The sequence below is a fragment of the Cololabis saira genome, chromosome 21 (genome assembly GCF_033807715.1).
Source record: "Cololabis saira isolate AMF1-May2022 chromosome 21, fColSai1.1, whole genome shotgun sequence".
In the NCBI taxonomy this organism is placed as follows: domain Eukaryota; kingdom Metazoa; phylum Chordata; class Actinopteri; order Beloniformes; family Belonidae; genus Cololabis; species Cololabis saira.
This window is the reverse complement of record NC_084607.1, coordinates 21,748,014-21,765,369: the sequence shown is the minus strand read 5'-3', so window position 1 is coordinate 21,765,369 and position 17,356 is coordinate 21,748,014. Positions and strand designations below refer to the sequence as shown.

The window sequence follows — 17,356 nt, the reverse complement described above, 5'->3', positions numbered from 1 at the left end:
AGAGCCAAATATCCACTGAATGATGTCATGAAAGTATGCACCTTTTCTTCTGACACAACAGACTGCAGCTATCATCATTACTCTGGCTGGAAACATTTCCAGTCCAGAGTCTGTATTTGCTCCGTTAACGGCTGCTGTCTTCAGGCTCCGCTTCGGTGTACATAAATAATATGGCGCTCTTCACTCGTAGACATTTATGCACGTGGAAACTAAAAAGGAGAATTAAAGCGTCCCATTGCTAACCCTAGTAACAGGATTTATCTGTAAACTCTGAGCAGTTGTTAAACAAATATTCCCTTCCCCACTGGCGTCTCGATTTAAGACACAAGAGAAAAATCAGCCACAGAAATTTCATATGAATCTTTATTGTATTTAAAATCCACGCATCAAATCTTTATCATTTTTGTCTTTTACCATTTACAACGGGGGGAGATGAGGGGCAAGCTAAATGTCGTGCCTTTCCCAGCAGGCGTAATGCTCTACAGGATGGGCTGAAATGGAGTGGGAGGGGGGTGAGGGGCGTACATAAAGTGCTTTATCAACAGTTTTTTTGTTTTAATAGAAAAAAAGGATCAAAACAAAAGGTTTGAGGGTGGAGGGAGAGGACACGAGGGTCCATGGACGTAACAGTGTGAGCGCATGGGAGGGGAGGGTCGTGAAATGCTGATGAGGAGGAAAAAAGTGATGAGGGTATTTATCATCAAAAAAATTGAAACAAAAAATGTTTGAATGAAAAAAAAAAAAAAGAAAAAAAAAAGAGAAAGGAGTGGTCTCAACCCAGGATGAGGCTGGACTTGCCACCAGGAGGGTTTCTCCGGCCGCCTGCGGCGGCATTGGCACCTCCCGAGGGTGCAGGGGGCTGTGACGACTCCCCCTGCACCTGCTCCTCCGGCTCCTCCTCGTCTTCGGGACATTCTGCAGACGAGAGCAACACGTCACGCCACCAGAGCCCAGATACAACACGCAGGAGGCACAAATACCACTGATAGATGTTCAAGCCGTTAGAACAATACATAGTGAACAAGCTTTCCTTGAAAATAAAGTTGTTTTTGGATCCAACTACACTGCAGGTAGCAACAATACTGGCGTGAAAACGAGAACAGTCATAATCACTTGGTCTAAACTGAGATTATTCACTCACAAGAGGGAGACGGATAAATAGCAGTGAAAGTCTCACCAGCTATAAACATCTGGGTTTGTTGGGCTTCTTAGATTTAACTACATGTAAAAGTTGGAAATTAAACACGCAACTTAGTCATTTAAATTTTCCGGGTTTAAGGCTATTTTTATCAAACTTCCTGGACGTCACATCAGTTGGATGCCAGAAGCGATGCAGCATTTGCTCCCACAAATCAACTGTTTTATTTTTGTAATGTAGACGTTACACCTAAAAGCAAATAACTATTTTAACATTTCGGGGGATTTTCTTTTTGAAAGGGAGAACATTTTGGTTTTGAAGGATATTATGGATGACGATTATAATAACAACAACAATTATTTTACATTTTATTTATTGCCGCCTTTCTACACCCAAGGAAACCCATAGAACCCATAGAAAAATTAATAAATCACAAAAGCAATAAAAGGAATTAAATAAATAAATAAAAATGTTTACAGTACCTGTGTATTAATAAACTGTTGTAAGTGCTTAAAAATCTGCGCCCCCCACCATTTCAGTCTTAACAAAAAGACACTTACATGGCACACATGCTCAAAGACAGTAATTAAAGTGCACTTAAATGTCCCTATTTTCATTGAGCTGTGCCGTAAACCCCACCCCACTCCCCGAGGACCCTGCCGCTCCGTTGGAAACCTGCACCTGGAGGTTAATAAAAAGCTTTCCTCTCTGACTGAGGCCTGCCAGCAAAGAACAGCTGCTTGACTACAGATCATCGTGCCATCAAGACAGGAAAAACCACATCAAAGATATCATGTGTTCTCAACTTAGAAAGAGGGAACACATGTACTGGATGTAAAAAAAAAGAAAAAGAAAAAAGAGAAAGAGCTGTGGTATGACTGCCAGCAGGGACAAGACCAGTCGTGACAATCTGATTTTGTGGAGGCAGGAGGAGTGGAAGTACCTGATCTGTTCTAGAGCACCAAGGAGCTTTTCATTGAGTAATCCGAGTCATGCACTGCTGTTTAGACATAGTTTACGGACAGTCCCAGTGGGACGGACGCTCGCACGTCTTTTTAGAAAACAGCTGAACAGTTCTCTTACCATCTCTTGCTTGCTCTTCTCCATTCTCAACCTAAAATACAAAGCAGACAAGAATATCTGATTATTTACTCAAGTTACAGAAGCCAAACGAGAGAACAATGCATATGAATTATTATCAAAACACTACCCAGAAGAGATCTGCCTAAATAGACGTTTCTGTGACACCAATTTAAACAAACTCAACACTAGTAATCTTGTTCACACTCATCGTGATGTGCATTTGGAGTGAATCCTATCCTCTCAGAACCTGGTCTGGTTCACAGCATCTTTATTAAATCTGCTCAATTATAAAATTCCTTCCATGTCTGACGGAATAAAAAACAAGCTTCCACAGGGATAACTAATGTAAGAGGATATTTATTAAAAAAAAAATGGATTAGTTTCAAGTAGGGAGATTAGGTAACCCCATCCCCCAATACATTTTCCACTGAGCTGTGTGGAAGTACACTTTATCTATGACTGTGCTTTCTGGAGCCCTGAGCAGGCCTTGGCTCTGTTTTGGAAACAGTCTGTCAGACTAAGTGACAGGTACCTCTCGTCTCTGGTTCCAGACCATGGCGGCCCCAGAGTTGTGGATGGTGGTCAGTTCCGGCTGAGGGTTTTTGGGGAAGAGGAGAGGCTGCTGACACCGCCTCAGAGGGGCAGAGGGCTCCCCACACAGGGTTCCCGTGGGCGCCCCAGCTGGGTGAGCAAGAAGGAATCATTAGACATCATCAATGAGTAGTCATTGTTAAATTATTGTTTCTTCTGACTCTATTTAAGCTGGAACAGGAAGCAGAAATGACAAAGCATGAGTAAGGCTTCAAAGCAGCAGATTCATACCATATGGACACTAATCCAATTAGCTACCAAGCAAACCCAGACGATAACGCGTCCAACTCATGAGGTGACCATGTTCACTACAAGATTCATCCCCTCGGATTTGACAAAAAAAAAAAAAAAAAAAAAAAGTCAGCCTCAGTGTATTAGGAGGCTGAGATAACGTACGCCAGAACTGCTGGGAACCGACGGGAAACATCACCAAATCCGCTTGGGCGGCTGCAACAGACCCAGAAAAGCGGTGGAACACTTCCAAGCAGACGACTTCTGTGCCAAAACTCACAAGCCCCCGTAGCATCTGCACTCTCCTTTAGCAGAAAGAGCATTACAATCTCACTCCGGCCCACTGTGGGGAGGCAGGCTGTGCAACCCAGAGCCACATAAGGTAACAGCAATCACCCAGAGGGCCAGGGACGGCACAGACTGTCTTTGTCATGAGCACAACGGCGGCTGCTGGAGAAGCAGAGGAGTGGCCATTGTTGACGGCGATAAGTGAATCAGCTCCGTTGAGTGTCTATCACTTAATGAGAGCTTCATTAATGACTCGATATTTCATAGTCCCATCAGTGTGCCCCCCGAGTGAACGGCAAATATGAAACCTGAGAGGGTTAAACTCGATTAATGGGCCAAACAGAGGTGCATTATGTCATCTTCAATAGCAAACACAGTTAAATCAGATGGATCTCCTGGGACCACAGAATAAATGTATGAACACGGAAACAGAAGACGCAACCGTTTGTCAGCTGGTAGTCTTAGCTTCACGTCTTGTAAGAACGTGCTCATCATGTGGTCAGGAGCTGAGGGCATTTAAGCAAACAAACAGCTCTGGGACACGAAAGTGCTGACAAACACTCTGCCAGAGATTCTGGTTAAAGTACTTATAATCAAGCTTTAAACATAGTGTTTGCACATTCCTGAAATTAAAGTGACAATAACCTTAATTTTTTTTACAAAAGACCATTTTTGTAATTTCTTTAAGAGATTCAGAAAACACAAGGCATATCTAATTTAATTCAAAGCAGCCACATACATGCAAAACTGTATTCTTGACTGAGTTAAAGTTGCTCCAGATGTTCAAGACATGCATTTAAAATGAATATTTGACCATTCAATGTAAACTCTATACAGCAACGTATGTCGAACGGTACAGGAAACCTCACATAGAAAGCCCAACTCTATTAAAGCAAGCTGTAGTAATCCTTCATGATTTCAGAAGAAAAAACAACATCCTCATTCAGTTTATGCACTGAAGCTCAACAATCTGAGGAGATCTCTCGAACTTCACGTGACCCCCCAACTGTCAGAATACAATCAGGAAAAGTCCTTACTGTGATCGGCTGCTGGTTGTAAAGATTACAGACTGCAATAATGATTTTAGGCCAAATTCCTCATAGTCCTCACAGCTGGAAAATTTGATACACCCTGTTTCTAGTGGCCAGTGTGAAAACATGTGATCTCAGGAATCTTGCTGCTAGACAGCCTGAAATTTCCTCTTTTTGAACGTTATCTTAAATCTTAACCCAACACTGATTAGCCAAGCCACAAAAAAAAATTTAATAAAAACAATAAATATTTTATTACATAGATAGATACATAGATATTGCATAGATGCTTTTGCACGTTAAAGAATGAAAAATTTTTTTTTTCTTGTGTGGGAAAAAAAGCACACAGGGAGGCAACACTGTCAGATCACATTTAAGCTCATGTACAGTTACAGTGACCTTGAAATCTCAGAGCCTTTCACTGGTTTATATCCACTACTGCATTCACTTTTCTCTCCACAGTGAAGCCCGTGCATTTCACCGCACATTACATTTTAAATGACCTTTTCTTTCCATTAAGGACTGATATTTGACCCTTACATAACAAATCCTATCTATTAATTGCCCTTGTCCCAGCGCTATTTGGCTATTATACATGTTCGTTCTGACAACTTCAACGGAAAACTCTAAAAAATCTTCCAGCTTGTGTCTTTTTCCTAGCTCAAGTTCGGAGAACTAATTCTAGGGTGCTTTCTGCTTACTTATGCTTCGACTGGTTCTGTCTGCTTTCACAAGATTGTGCTTGTGTATGCATCTCTGTCTCTTATCTTTTAAGCCTATCGTGTAAAATTAACCGATATGAATCTGAGTGATGTTAGGGTTGGATTACTGGGTGGGTTGTTCCTCCGATGAGCATGAGGGTCGTCAGGTTCTGCAAAGATGTTAGAGGCCATCTTGTCCTTGCGGGGGCTTGTGTTGCCATCGGTACCAAAGGTGATGCTGGAGTCCCCACCAGGCGGTCGTAGTACCCTTAAGAGAAAACAAAAAAACAAGGCAATAAGTGACAGATAATCACATATTTCTATCTGTGCCAGGGTTATAATAGTTTTGAATTTTTCATTTTAGTTTAGTTTTATTTCGTTTTGACTTTTTCTCCTTCAATTCAGTTAGTTTTAATTTGTTTTTAATGTGGGTTTGCTAGTTTTTATTAGTTTTTATATTTTCAAAAATGCTTAGTTTTAGTTTAGTTTTTATTAGTTTTAGTTTTAGTTTTGACGTCACGGACCGCGAGGCGTTAAGGTGCCGTAGCTGCCAGTTGGAGATAAACGGCCAGAGCGGAATAAATTGATCATACCAAGAGGCTTATATTGACAGGGACGAAAACGAAAGAAATTATATCTATAATTTCAGTTAGTTTTAGTTAGTTTTCTAAACACGCAATATAGTTTCAGTTAGTTATCGTTTTTGTCTTTTAATTTTCGTTTTTATTTAGTTCAGTTAACGAAATAGTTTTTTCAATTTTAGTTTTCGTTATTTCGTTTGTTTTCGTGAACGATAATAACTCTGATCTGTGCTCCCACCCCCCTCACATCAGGCCAACTAAACCACAAAACCTTCACGTAACCCGTTAACAGTTCAAGGATCAGCTGCACTGTTAAAAAAGCAAAAAACATTCATCAAATAAAACAAGGATACCCCCAAGCTACTTGGAAGCTCCTCTCTACCCCACCCTACCCTTTTCGTACACATACCACACAAGCAGGATACCAGCAGAGCTCCTGTCTCTAAGCTGCGGCTGTCAGCCTGTCAGACAGACAGTCACAATTTCTGCCCTGCAGCTGACTCCAGTCAGATATAATCACAGTTAGCTGGCTAGTTGCAGTCTTTCCTAATTGCAGTGGCACACAAAAGGTTGGCGTCTGGTACTATTGAGCTATTAGTAAATTAATAACGCAAATGTGATGCTCATTTGGAGCCAATATTGCACAATGGATAATAATAAAGCTCAGAGATTATGGATCAACGTAGAAAGCCTTTTTATAGCAGTTAAAAACATTCATAAGGAAACCCTTTCTATTCTGCTATGCTGAAGGACAGTTGGGGTGGATGACAAACACCAGTGAGCTTGTACACCCATGCTGGACCCCTCCCTCTTTTTTCCAGTAAAATCTCTCCTCAGCGTCCCTGAAGCCACACCAGCTGACACAGCCAGCAGCTGTCCGAGGGCCAGGCAGACAAATGGAGTCCAAAAAAAAAAAAAAAAGCTCCTCAAAGTATAATGAAAGCCACCACCAGACAGCGTGGACTGCACCGGCGTGATTGTCTCACTCGCTTTTTTTGTGTCCCGTCCACATGGCTGTGACAATAATGCCTAAACCAGACTTCACCTCCTGGCCAGAAAAGATGAGCTCATGGTTTCCACTGAGATTGCGACGGGGGGAGAAAAGCTTTTTGCAGCATGGCAGCAGACCCCACCCTAAAATAAAACCCTGCAAATAATATCAATAAAATAGCATCAATATTTGGGAGCGGGGGGCCAGTTTGGGGGAGGTGAAGCTACAGCAGATGGAAGAAGTCCACAACCAAAGATGGCAACTCTGATAAGGCAGGGGAAGGAGGCCTTTGATGGCCTAGTAAGAGTTTAGCCTTTATCTCGAGTTAACTCTCTGCTCTGCAGACCTCTTTGGTCAGACAGCAGCAGAAATGGCCAGCAGCTGGTAGAAGGGGCTTTAAGGACAGAAAGAAAAGAGCTAAGGGAAGATTTAAAGGCTTAGCTAGCCCCCACCCAAGCCCCTGCGTCCCCCGAAAACAGCATAAGACTTCACAAGGCTTGATGTTGACCGACTTTTGACATGCTCCCTCCGCAAAGTCCATGTAGCTGTTACAAAAGTATTTTGCACAGCCCTGTGTGATGGGGAGGCAGGCTCAACTCAAGAGGCATTGTTTCTCCCGTTTTGCTGCAAAGAGGGGGAGGAATGCATCACTTACAGGAAAGGACTGACTGCGTGTTTGCAGCATGACTCTTATCCGGAGAATCTGCTAAATAAAACATTTGATAAACGTGATAAACAAAAGACATGTCTCCAGCTCCAACTTCCCCTGGCTCACGTCAACATCCACGATAATGACATTTGCAGATCCCAAAATCTAGTCCTGGACCCTTCCTGTAATCAATCACATGCCTCAATGGCTCCATTGATCTTGTATTAATAAAAACATCAAAACTGTACAGTTTTAACCGTTAACACAGAGCAGCTCAATGAGAAACACATTCAGAGCGAGCTGTGACTTCCAGCTACAAAAAAAACTAACTTATTTAAGTTGTCGCCAAGCGGAAGAATGTCCACTTAAAAACAAGAAGGGGTAAAAAAAAAAAAACCTCAGCATTAATTCCAGGCGGACATGTGATTTAGTGTATTTAGTGTCCGTTTGCCCAGCCATAGCCCACACAGCTAACCTACATAACTAACGGATATGGAGCCGCTGCGGCCCAATAAGATTAACTCAATTAGCAAGACTATGTGACAGTTTAGCTCAATCCACAAATATCCCTCTCCATTAGTCAGACTAATATAAAACCGCAGGCTGCCACTCCACAAACCGGGAAAAGAAAAGAGGCGTTTGCTCGACAGCCTTTCCCGCATCCCACTTCTTTTGTTCCTCCGTGAAAAGCTTTTCAGCTCCTTTTACCTGGAGCTGCTTTTAGCACCAGGGTCCATTCCTTGAAACGTCGTTGTCGTGGTCATCTTTAGGTTGTATTTCAAAGTCTTTGGCTGTAACAAAACAGGCAAACTATACTTGGGGGAGGAAGGAAAAAAAAAAAGGAGATCCTCCTGGCCCCGGAGATGCGACGGGACGTGGACTCCACCCGACACTGAAGATCATAACCGAGACCAGACCCGCTGCGACACCAAGCCCCGCCCCCTCCGCCGTTTGGCCGACGCTGATTGGTTGGGACGGAGCAGAAGTCTTCTCTCATTGGTCAGAAGTCCAGCGGTCGACTCTCTTGTTGGTAGCAGGTATCAGATTTATGTCAGCGACCACAGTCCACATCAGCCCGGATAATTTCTACAGGACTGTCTCAGAAAATTCGAATATTGTGATAAAGTCCTTTATTTTCTGTAATGCAAAAATGTCATACATTCTGGATTCATTACAAATCAACTGAAATATTGCAAGCCTTTTTAATTTTAATATTGCTGGTCATGGCTTACAGTTTAAGAAAACTCAAATATCCTATCTCAAAAAATTAGAATATTCTGGGAATCTTAATCTTAAACTGTAAAACATAATCAGCAATATTACATTTTTTTTTCATTTCATTTTTATTTATTCCATATCATGGAAATAGTTCACATATGATCCATTCCATGATGGAAAAATAATAAAAGGCTTGCAATATTTCAGTTGATTTGTAATGAATCCAGAATGTATGACATTTTTTTTTTTTTTTTTTTTAAATTGCATTACAGAAAATAAAGAACTTTATCACAATATTCTAATTGTCTGAGACAGTCCTGTCCGAAACAACAGTTAAATTCCCTGTCTTGTTTGACCTGACTTGGCCAAATAAACATGAATAGGATTCTGATTATCACTATTAGCAGAACAAATACAATCATATTAGAATGCCCTCCATCTATGATCATGGAAACAAACTTCAACTGAATGATTCAGTAGCTATATAACTTTTGGTTATCAACACAGTGAACAAAATGCAAAAAGAGTTTGAAAAAGAGACAATAGCTTTATTTAACATATTTTAGGAGACAGTATGGTTGTTTAACTGAACTATACCTTCAGGATTCCCAAAATTTGAAGTGAACAAGTAACATAATTACTGTTCCTTTTACATATCCAGTACTCAATTGAAAAAAAAAATTATAAAATCAAAACACTGTTTTTAATGATAACAGAAACCAAGCAACCAAGCCCAATCCCCAAAGTGGATACATGGCTCACTAAGCGACAGCCGGTCCAAAAATGGTATACCTTAAGAACAGATTTGGTTAACGATGACCAAGCCAAACCCAACAATATTTGATCAACAGTCAAAATGATTCATCACCAGTCTTTACTGTCTGTATCTTTATGCCCCACCCTTCAAACTGAGAGAGGAAGTCCTCAACATTTACCACAATACAGCATGAACAAACAAAACCAGAACCCACTGTGATCTGGATGTAGTTTATGTACAAAGAAAGAAAAAGTAACAGAGGCAGGAATACAAATATTATACAGCAGTTATGTGTAGTAGAGATATTAAAACTTCTGCATGGAATTCTGTATAGACAATTGGATGAGTTGCAAAGACCCAGCCGCTGGGTATCACGGGTTTTGGAAGTTGCATGTGTCAAGGAAGAAAAATGGTGGAGTGTGCGGTTGATTAAATCAGGCCTCCCGTCTGTTGTTGAAACACGTCAATTGTATCCTCATCTTCCATTTCCAACTGTCAAGACAGAAAAATATATAAACATGTGAAACATAAAAGGCCATGTGCCCCCCCCCCCCCCCCCCCCCAGTTGTCATTGACCAAAAACAACTACATGACGTTGTAGTTATGTGGTATATGGCTGTAGGGTGACACTGTACCCTATACAGTGTTATTTACTGGTATACAAAAGTTTGCAATTGGGCCAGTGTATTTTCCTTTTATGACTGCAGTATGAACAGACTGGTTGAGAGGACCATGAATATGCAACAACAAACTATGTCAGCTTAAACCCCAAACTGCAGCCAGTATAACGGGCATCTGCATACACAGGCATACCCGATACAACACACCAGCCAAGATTTAATTTAGGGCAATCTTACAGCCTGAGGCATCACAGGCTTCCAATGTCAGCACTGTGACCTGCACAAAGACATGATGTGTGACAGGCTTCAGCATACAGACACTGCAATATACGTCTCATAGCTGCATTTATCAAGCCTCAGACCCAAGGCTTGGTTTTTTTAACATTGGAATTTAATTTAATTCTTAATTTCAAAACCCTATTTAACATGGTCATGAATAAAAAAAGAAAAAGAGGATTAAGAAAAACGAGACCCAAAAAAAAATGATCTCCATGAAAAAGCAAAGAAAAAAATAATTATGAACAGAATCAACTCAATTCAATTCAATTTTGTTTATATAGCATCTATTACAACAGAGGTTGTCTCTAAGCCCTTTCCAGAGACCCAGAACATAACCCCATAAACATAACAAACACCGGCAGATAAAAACTCCCCTAGTGAGAGAAAAATGCCAAATGATAGACTTGATTCGCAATATTTAATTGTAAAACTGCCATTTACTTTTAAGCCAAGTTTGCCATCTTGTCTGAATTTCCTAAGGCAAACATTACTTCAATAATAATTTATTAATCCCAAAGGTACATTAAACAATCCTCTTACTGTTGCACCATCATGTTATAATGGAATTTGGAAGTAAACTCTACCAGTGAGTGCAATATACTTTTTTTTTTGTAACCACTTGTACGTATATCATTTCGCAGCTGGAAAACAATACACTGACTTCATATCAAGAGTGTTTGATTGTGATTTTTAACCAGACCCATATTTTGACAAATTCCGGTCTACATCCCTGTAAATGTGATTCAGCTGAGCTGGTGCAAGACTTTAGAGTTCCCCGCAGCCTTTTAAGAGCAGAAGAGAAAGCTTATTTTTACGATTCTTTTAAAAAAAAAAAGTTTTTTAACCAAATGCACTTGGTTGGTTACTGATTAACACAAAACTCTACTGTGTGAAAATCGGACATATTTATTACAGTTTTACTCAACCCTTGAGTTTTATACGTTTAATGAACAGTTTGATGCAGCTAAAGTCACACTTGCAGGTGTTCGGACTTACCTGTGCCGGTGTGTCTGTCTCATTTATTGGCTGTCCGTCAAATCGGAATCTGATTTGCCTCATTGACAGTCCCTGAAAAGATACAAAAACTTGTTTATCACATCAAAAATACCCTATTCAAATCTCATGGCCTTTTCAGACACAAGATGAGCATTAGTTCATCCATGATGTTTTTCCTTATGGCTAAATGTAGACATACCAACATCACAGACGGACACCCATGCTGCATGATATTTCTTTCAGAGTTCTTTCAGAGCCATAGGTTTCTTACAACAACAGGTGGTATTGTCATAACTAATATTAGTATGCCACTGTGGTTGTGCAAGACTTACCAAAACATGTATCAGGCTGAAAGTATTCACTTTTATTTAGCTTGAAGTTTATTCAATAGTCAGTGAACCGATCTCCCATTGTTTTCTTACCTGCAAGGGTTTTTTTGCATTACAGCTCAAGCCATAGTTGATATCAGTCCAAAAAAATGTAAAATCACATCACCCAGTCTTTATCACGTTACATCTCATTTTGCCAGAACCATCTATATCAGTCCAACAGACAGCCGAGTTGAAAATAATGTGTTTGTTGACCAGGTGGTGTGATAAAAAGACTAATGGCTGAGCAGTAGTTATTCAATCTAATATCATTTCACCTCTATTAACTATTTGTAATAAACAGTTCTGGGTGTACCTAGCTTCGTGCGTCGAGCAGAGGCTGCAGACAAAACACTGAAGCACCTTTTAATATTCTCTCTTTGAAAACATTGCTAGAACCGTATTACTACAGCCTAACCCACAAAGTATTGACGTTTGGACAGCCCCACGGTTTCTTTATTCAAAACATTATGCCGGATTACCTCCAAAAGCAGATCATACAAGATGTCAAATGAAGACCTGCTGCCAGTGAGTGTACAGATCCGGGAATGTGATTGCAGCCGTCTGGACCTGTACCATTTTCTATGTCGGACCTATTAAAACTTGTGCTGAATGTGCTCGTAGATACTTTAACAGCACAAACAACAAGGCAAAAAAACTTCCACTAATTTATAGAACTTTTGTGTAACAAAAAGTACTTAAACATACACAAGTAAAACATGTTATTAGTGGTCATGATCAGGATTTGATGTTTAAAATGACTTGCTCCTGATAAGGCTTCAAACTTCAGAAGTTTACTCATCATTATTATAATACATAATAATCAATTAATAACACTCCTGAAAGCGATACACTGTCTTTTGTTCTGATTCAGTTACGAAACACACCTCCTGATGATCAATATTCCGATATCAAAGTGGGGTTGCAGCAGTTGTTCTTTGTTATTTGTCAATTCAATATTTCCAATAAAAGTCCAAAAACTGTAAGAAAACTAAAATCTACATTATGCGACCCTCGAGATAACTGAAACAACAATGCCTCATCAAGTGGAACTATTTCAACCATACAAGCTTTAAGTTTTTAATTTCAACTGAATGTTTTTAAATTGTTATTGTCATTCTGATATTCGATCAGTGAATTCCACCGGTACCCATCCAAGATATTCATATTAAATTGGAGTAACTTCTGCTTTCTCCTTTATTTTACTGTAACTCAATAAATAATTCTACTTGTAATACAAATACCACTGAAGTGGTACAAACTAGCTCGTGCTGTCGAGCTTAAGATGTGGCTTCTTGCGTTTTAGGGTGACAAGAAAATATACTGGAAGTTGAATGAAGAGACCTGTTCTCATCATGGTTTTAAAACTGAGCTGCGTGACAAACAAGTAATTTACCTGGTACTCTGAGTGGACAGTGCTGGGGATGGATTTTTAGTCTATATGGGAATTTAACTCTGATTTGACTGTCAAATAAATGCCAGAGGCTGCGTTGTATTTGGTGTCTTCACATTTAACATTTAGTTGGTTTTGAAGGAGGTTGGTTTCAGGGAAAGCGGAGCAGATTGAAGCTTTTAACTCTGCTCTTTCGCCATTGGTAGATGATTTGCTCTGACTCCGTAGCTCTAACTGAAGGTTTCTGCCCGTCAACTCGCTGGAAAATAATTATGCACACCCATGATTATGATGAATGACTTTTTAAACAAGGACCATCTGGCTTTTATTTCACATTTGGCCTTTTTCCGTCTCTTAGTGCCAATTAGATGCTTTTTATGAGATGTGTCTGCTATACAACTACAGTATGACAGGTAACATGGACCTTCATTTCTTTTTTTACTTAAAGATTTTGATCAAATGTAGTTCATTCTGATTTACAAAAAGAAAATAGAAACCCTTTTGACACACTTTTTCCTATGATAAATAAAAAGTCTTAGATGTGACCCAGACATAACCACTTATTAATATAGCTTTACTCATCAGTAACTAAGTGCATATGTGATAAAAGAGCTTTGAAGATAATGACTGTTGGAGCCAAATACATGCTTTCTTTTCTTTATTTATTTATGTGAACCGCAATGGCCTTTGTGTGATGTCAGGACATACTAAGCTGTTGCCATGGTAGCTGGTTTATAACTGGCAGTGATGGAAGCAATGAGCAGAAGGTAAACAGTTTTCGACCGTGGCGAGGTAGGAGAATGAATGTTTTTTGGAAGTGGTGGAATATGATACGGATTTTTGGGCTCAATAAGTAAATAAATGGCTTGATATACCCAAAAAGAATATAACTCTGGGCATTGAATATTATGGACATGCACACGTCAATCTTAAAAGACAAGCTCGTTGCCCCTTGCAGAACTACAGGTATAGGCTCTACAATGACTTTTATTATAGCCTTTTTCTTTTTTTTCTCTAAACTGTGCACAAGATTAACCTGTGCACACTTTAAATTTCTTCAGCTAAAACACAAAGTAAGCAACCACAGAAGAAACTTGCAGCTCTATGACCAACTACATCTTTGCTGTGCCAAAAATATCCCACAGTAGTAATGCCAGATGTTTTAACATGCATGAAGAGGCTCAGGTGCAATTTATACACATTTAGAATAGTTCTTAGTCTTGAGTTTGGGTGCAGTCTACCAGTAGGACATAGAAAGAAAAAATAAATAAAATAAGCCACTGTTACTATAATTAATTTCAATTAATTTGTCTCTTTGACAAATCAAAATAGTGTGCAATGCATATAGTGGAAGAGAGGAGATACACAGAAGAACAGTAAATGACCTCATCTGATCTGAAAAAAGTATCCCCTGAATCAGATGTGCAATGTGTAATAATATCAGTCCATGCCCACCTGTCTCTCGCAGTAGGCCTTCATGAGTTTGATGAGCGGCGTGTGTCGTTTTATTTTAAATTGTACAACAGATCCATCCTGACCTGCAACTTTCAGATTTATGTGTTCGTTGTTTTCCGTCTTCACTCCCTCCTGAGTGAAAAAGTAGAGATAACAAAAAATCAACAAGGATTTGGGTTGGAATTATGATCTGTGGTTACTACGATTGGTGAGCAAAACCCATCCTAAAGCCAAACTGATGGGAGTATGAACCAAAACACAGTGGCTTCAACTTAGTAGATGCAAACAGCTGCACACATCTCGGTTATTGTCAAACAGACCGCCATGTGGTATAAATTAAATCCTATTGATTTTTAAGAATCAAATGCTCAAACTTTAACGGCTTTTCTGAAAAGCTTTTCCCCATATTTAATAACAGTTTGAACATCAGTACATGCAGGGGCGAAAATCCCGGGGGGGACAGGGGGGACAAGTCCCCCCCATTAGTAAAGCTGTCCCCCCCTAGAATAATTTGAGACAGAATTAATAATTTTGGAACAATGCAGTAGTATTTAGTAGTGATGCACCAAAATGAAAATTTGTGGCCAAAACCGAAATTAATAATAAACAGTAAAATCTCATTACACTTAAAACAAGAGTCATCACCAGAAAAATAACTTGTTATTTGACAATTTTCACCTGTTTCAAGTAAATTTTCACTTGAAATAAGTAGAAAAATCTGCCAGTGCGACAAGATTTATCTTATAAGCAAAACAATCTTGTTCCACTGGCAGATTTTTCTACTTATTTTAGTTGAAAATCTACTTGAAACAGGTGAAAATTGTTGTTTTTTTCCAGTGACGAGTCTTGTTTTAAGTGTAATGAGATTTTTTTTAACTAAAAATGAGACATTTTAACTAGAAATAAGACAAATATTCTTGTTAAGATTTTGGGTTTTTGCAGTGTATTATGTCAGATGTGCTGTATTATTGCCACCTTCCACCTAATACCATTGTTTTGTATTGCTCTAAGAAAGGTCTTCTGCCTGTTTGCGAGATAGAGATGAAAATGTCAAAATGCTGTAATAAAGGAAGGCTAAAACTTTTATTCCTTGTCCCCCCCTGGATTTATTCTCTAAGATTTTACTGTTTATTGCCCCCCCCCAACTATGAAACGGGATTTTCGCCCCTGAGTACATGCCACAGACTGATGGGCACAGGAACAATTAGTGTTGCCACCTTTCAGAAATAGAAATAAGGGACGCCCCAATTTCAGCAGAGCAGGCGCTAAAAAAATGGACATCCCCAAAACTTCTAAACTGCATAGAAATATATATATTTTATGCAAAAAAAAACTAAATGCTTTGATTTCAAGTTTAAAGTGCTTTAATAGCATTGAACTTGCATGATTGTACAGACAGCCAACCATATAGCAACTGAAATATCCTCCTATGTATGTCCACATCAGCCAAGATGTAGAATATAGCCTACAGGTGAAGAATATGGTGTAAAAGTTAATTTATTTCAATAATTGAATTTAAAAGGTGAAACTAATATATTACATAGTCTTATTACATGCAAAACAAGATATGTTAAACCTTTATTTGTCATAATTTTGATGATTTAATTGTTGATTTAATCAAATATTCACATTTTTTGAGATTTTCATAAACTGTGAGCCATAATCATCAAAATTATAACAAATAAAGGCTTGAAATATCTCACTATGAATGTAGTGGGAAATAATATATATGTTTCACCTTTAGTTGAATTTATTACGAATATAGTTTTGCAATATATTCACATTTTCCGACCTTCACCTGTATATTATGACATAAATAAATAAGAGCATAATATGTGTCCGTAGGCTATTGGTTCAATACGGAACGCAACTTTTAATTCCCAATTAATGGAACAATTCCGTATTTCAAGGGACGGGTGGCAAGCCTAGGAACAATCCAACTTGCACAAAAAGTGTAGTATAAACCACACACCAATTTCTTATAGGGGAGTACACTAGTTTGGTGTACAAATTAACAAATGCAGCCCTCATAAATCTCTTCTTTTTTTTTTTTTTACCGCTTTCCCCTTTTCATACACACACAGATAGCACACATTGGTTATAACTGAGAATGGCACCAGCTGGTTGGCTGTTTGTGATCAAGCAGAGAGCGCTGTGCGCGCCGCGGGATGCGCGCTCACGAACCTTCCGGTCTATCAAAGTAGGTATGCTGGTAGTTCAATTTCACCACTTAACTCTTAAAAACCGCAAAAAAACACACAATGCAGCATTGTTCTATTTTTTTTCTTTGCACTTAAAGCCCCGCAAAATATGTGGTAGTATTTAGTCCCCCAGCGGAAACGCTCACCTTTGGTTTTTCATCAGCCATGGTCACTCTTTTGGCGCTTCGCTACGCTGCCACACAAAGAATACGAGTACGCGCACGTACGCGTTCGCGTTTAAATTATCCTGCTCAACGTGCGCGGTCCCGTGTGGGTGCGCGTCCACCTGAAGAGGCGGTGATTGGCTGAGCGCGGTCCCGTGGGTGAAAGCGCGGTCCTGACGTGGGCGGGACCACAGGCTCGATCCCGCGGGCGCGTCACAGACACATCCAGGGCCGCGGGCACGCGCACTGTGTTGTTTTTTCCTTTTGTTTTAAGGATCACACACACAGATGTAACACAATATGACACCAAAAGTCGTGTAGGTCTCCTTCAGTGTTAAAAAGCCCCGTTAACTTGGTTGAAGATTCATAATTGTGACACATTAGGGTCTCTTTTTGTTGTTCTCCTTAATTTAACCCCTTAAATACCGGTGGCCATCTTGTTTTTTTCTCTCCTTATGTTTGGAGACAAATATGTACTGAATGATTTTAAGCAAGATTCGTAGCACCACTGTTTTTATTATACAGATTCCATTGTATGATTGTGTGGATATGAAGTACACGAGCACTTTCTGCATTTTTGATAAATTCATTCCCTCATAGCGATTAACCCGATTCCCCTCA

General features: G+C 39.6%; 2 protein-coding genes across 2 annotated transcripts; both read right to left on the bottom strand.

The window, feature by feature from the left end:
• Positions 1-345: 345 nt before the first annotated feature.
• On the bottom strand, positions 346-8,166 carry LOC133421693 (jupiter microtubule associated homolog 1-like). The gene is made up of 5 exons (XM_061711414.1): positions 7,993-8,166; positions 5,192-5,331; positions 2,754-2,902; positions 2,222-2,252; positions 346-915 (listed from the first exon to the last, which is right to left on the bottom strand). Exons 1-5 carry the CDS (start codon positions 8,046-8,048, stop codon positions 773-775), a joined length of 519 nt encoding a protein of 172 aa, XP_061567398.1. The 5' UTR covers positions 8,049-8,166; the 3' UTR covers positions 346-772.
• Positions 8,167-9,029: 863 nt separating this feature from the next.
• Positions 9,030-16,863, bottom strand: sumo2b (small ubiquitin like modifier 2b). Its single transcript, XM_061711793.1, has 4 exons — positions 16,718-16,863; positions 14,371-14,502; positions 11,155-11,226; positions 9,030-9,751 (listed from the first exon to the last, which is right to left on the bottom strand). The coding sequence occupies exons 1-4, from the start codon at positions 16,736-16,738 to the stop codon at positions 9,689-9,691; spliced, it is 288 nt and encodes a 95-aa protein (XP_061567777.1). The 5' UTR covers positions 16,739-16,863; the 3' UTR covers positions 9,030-9,688.
• Positions 16,864-17,356: the final 493 nt, after the last annotated feature.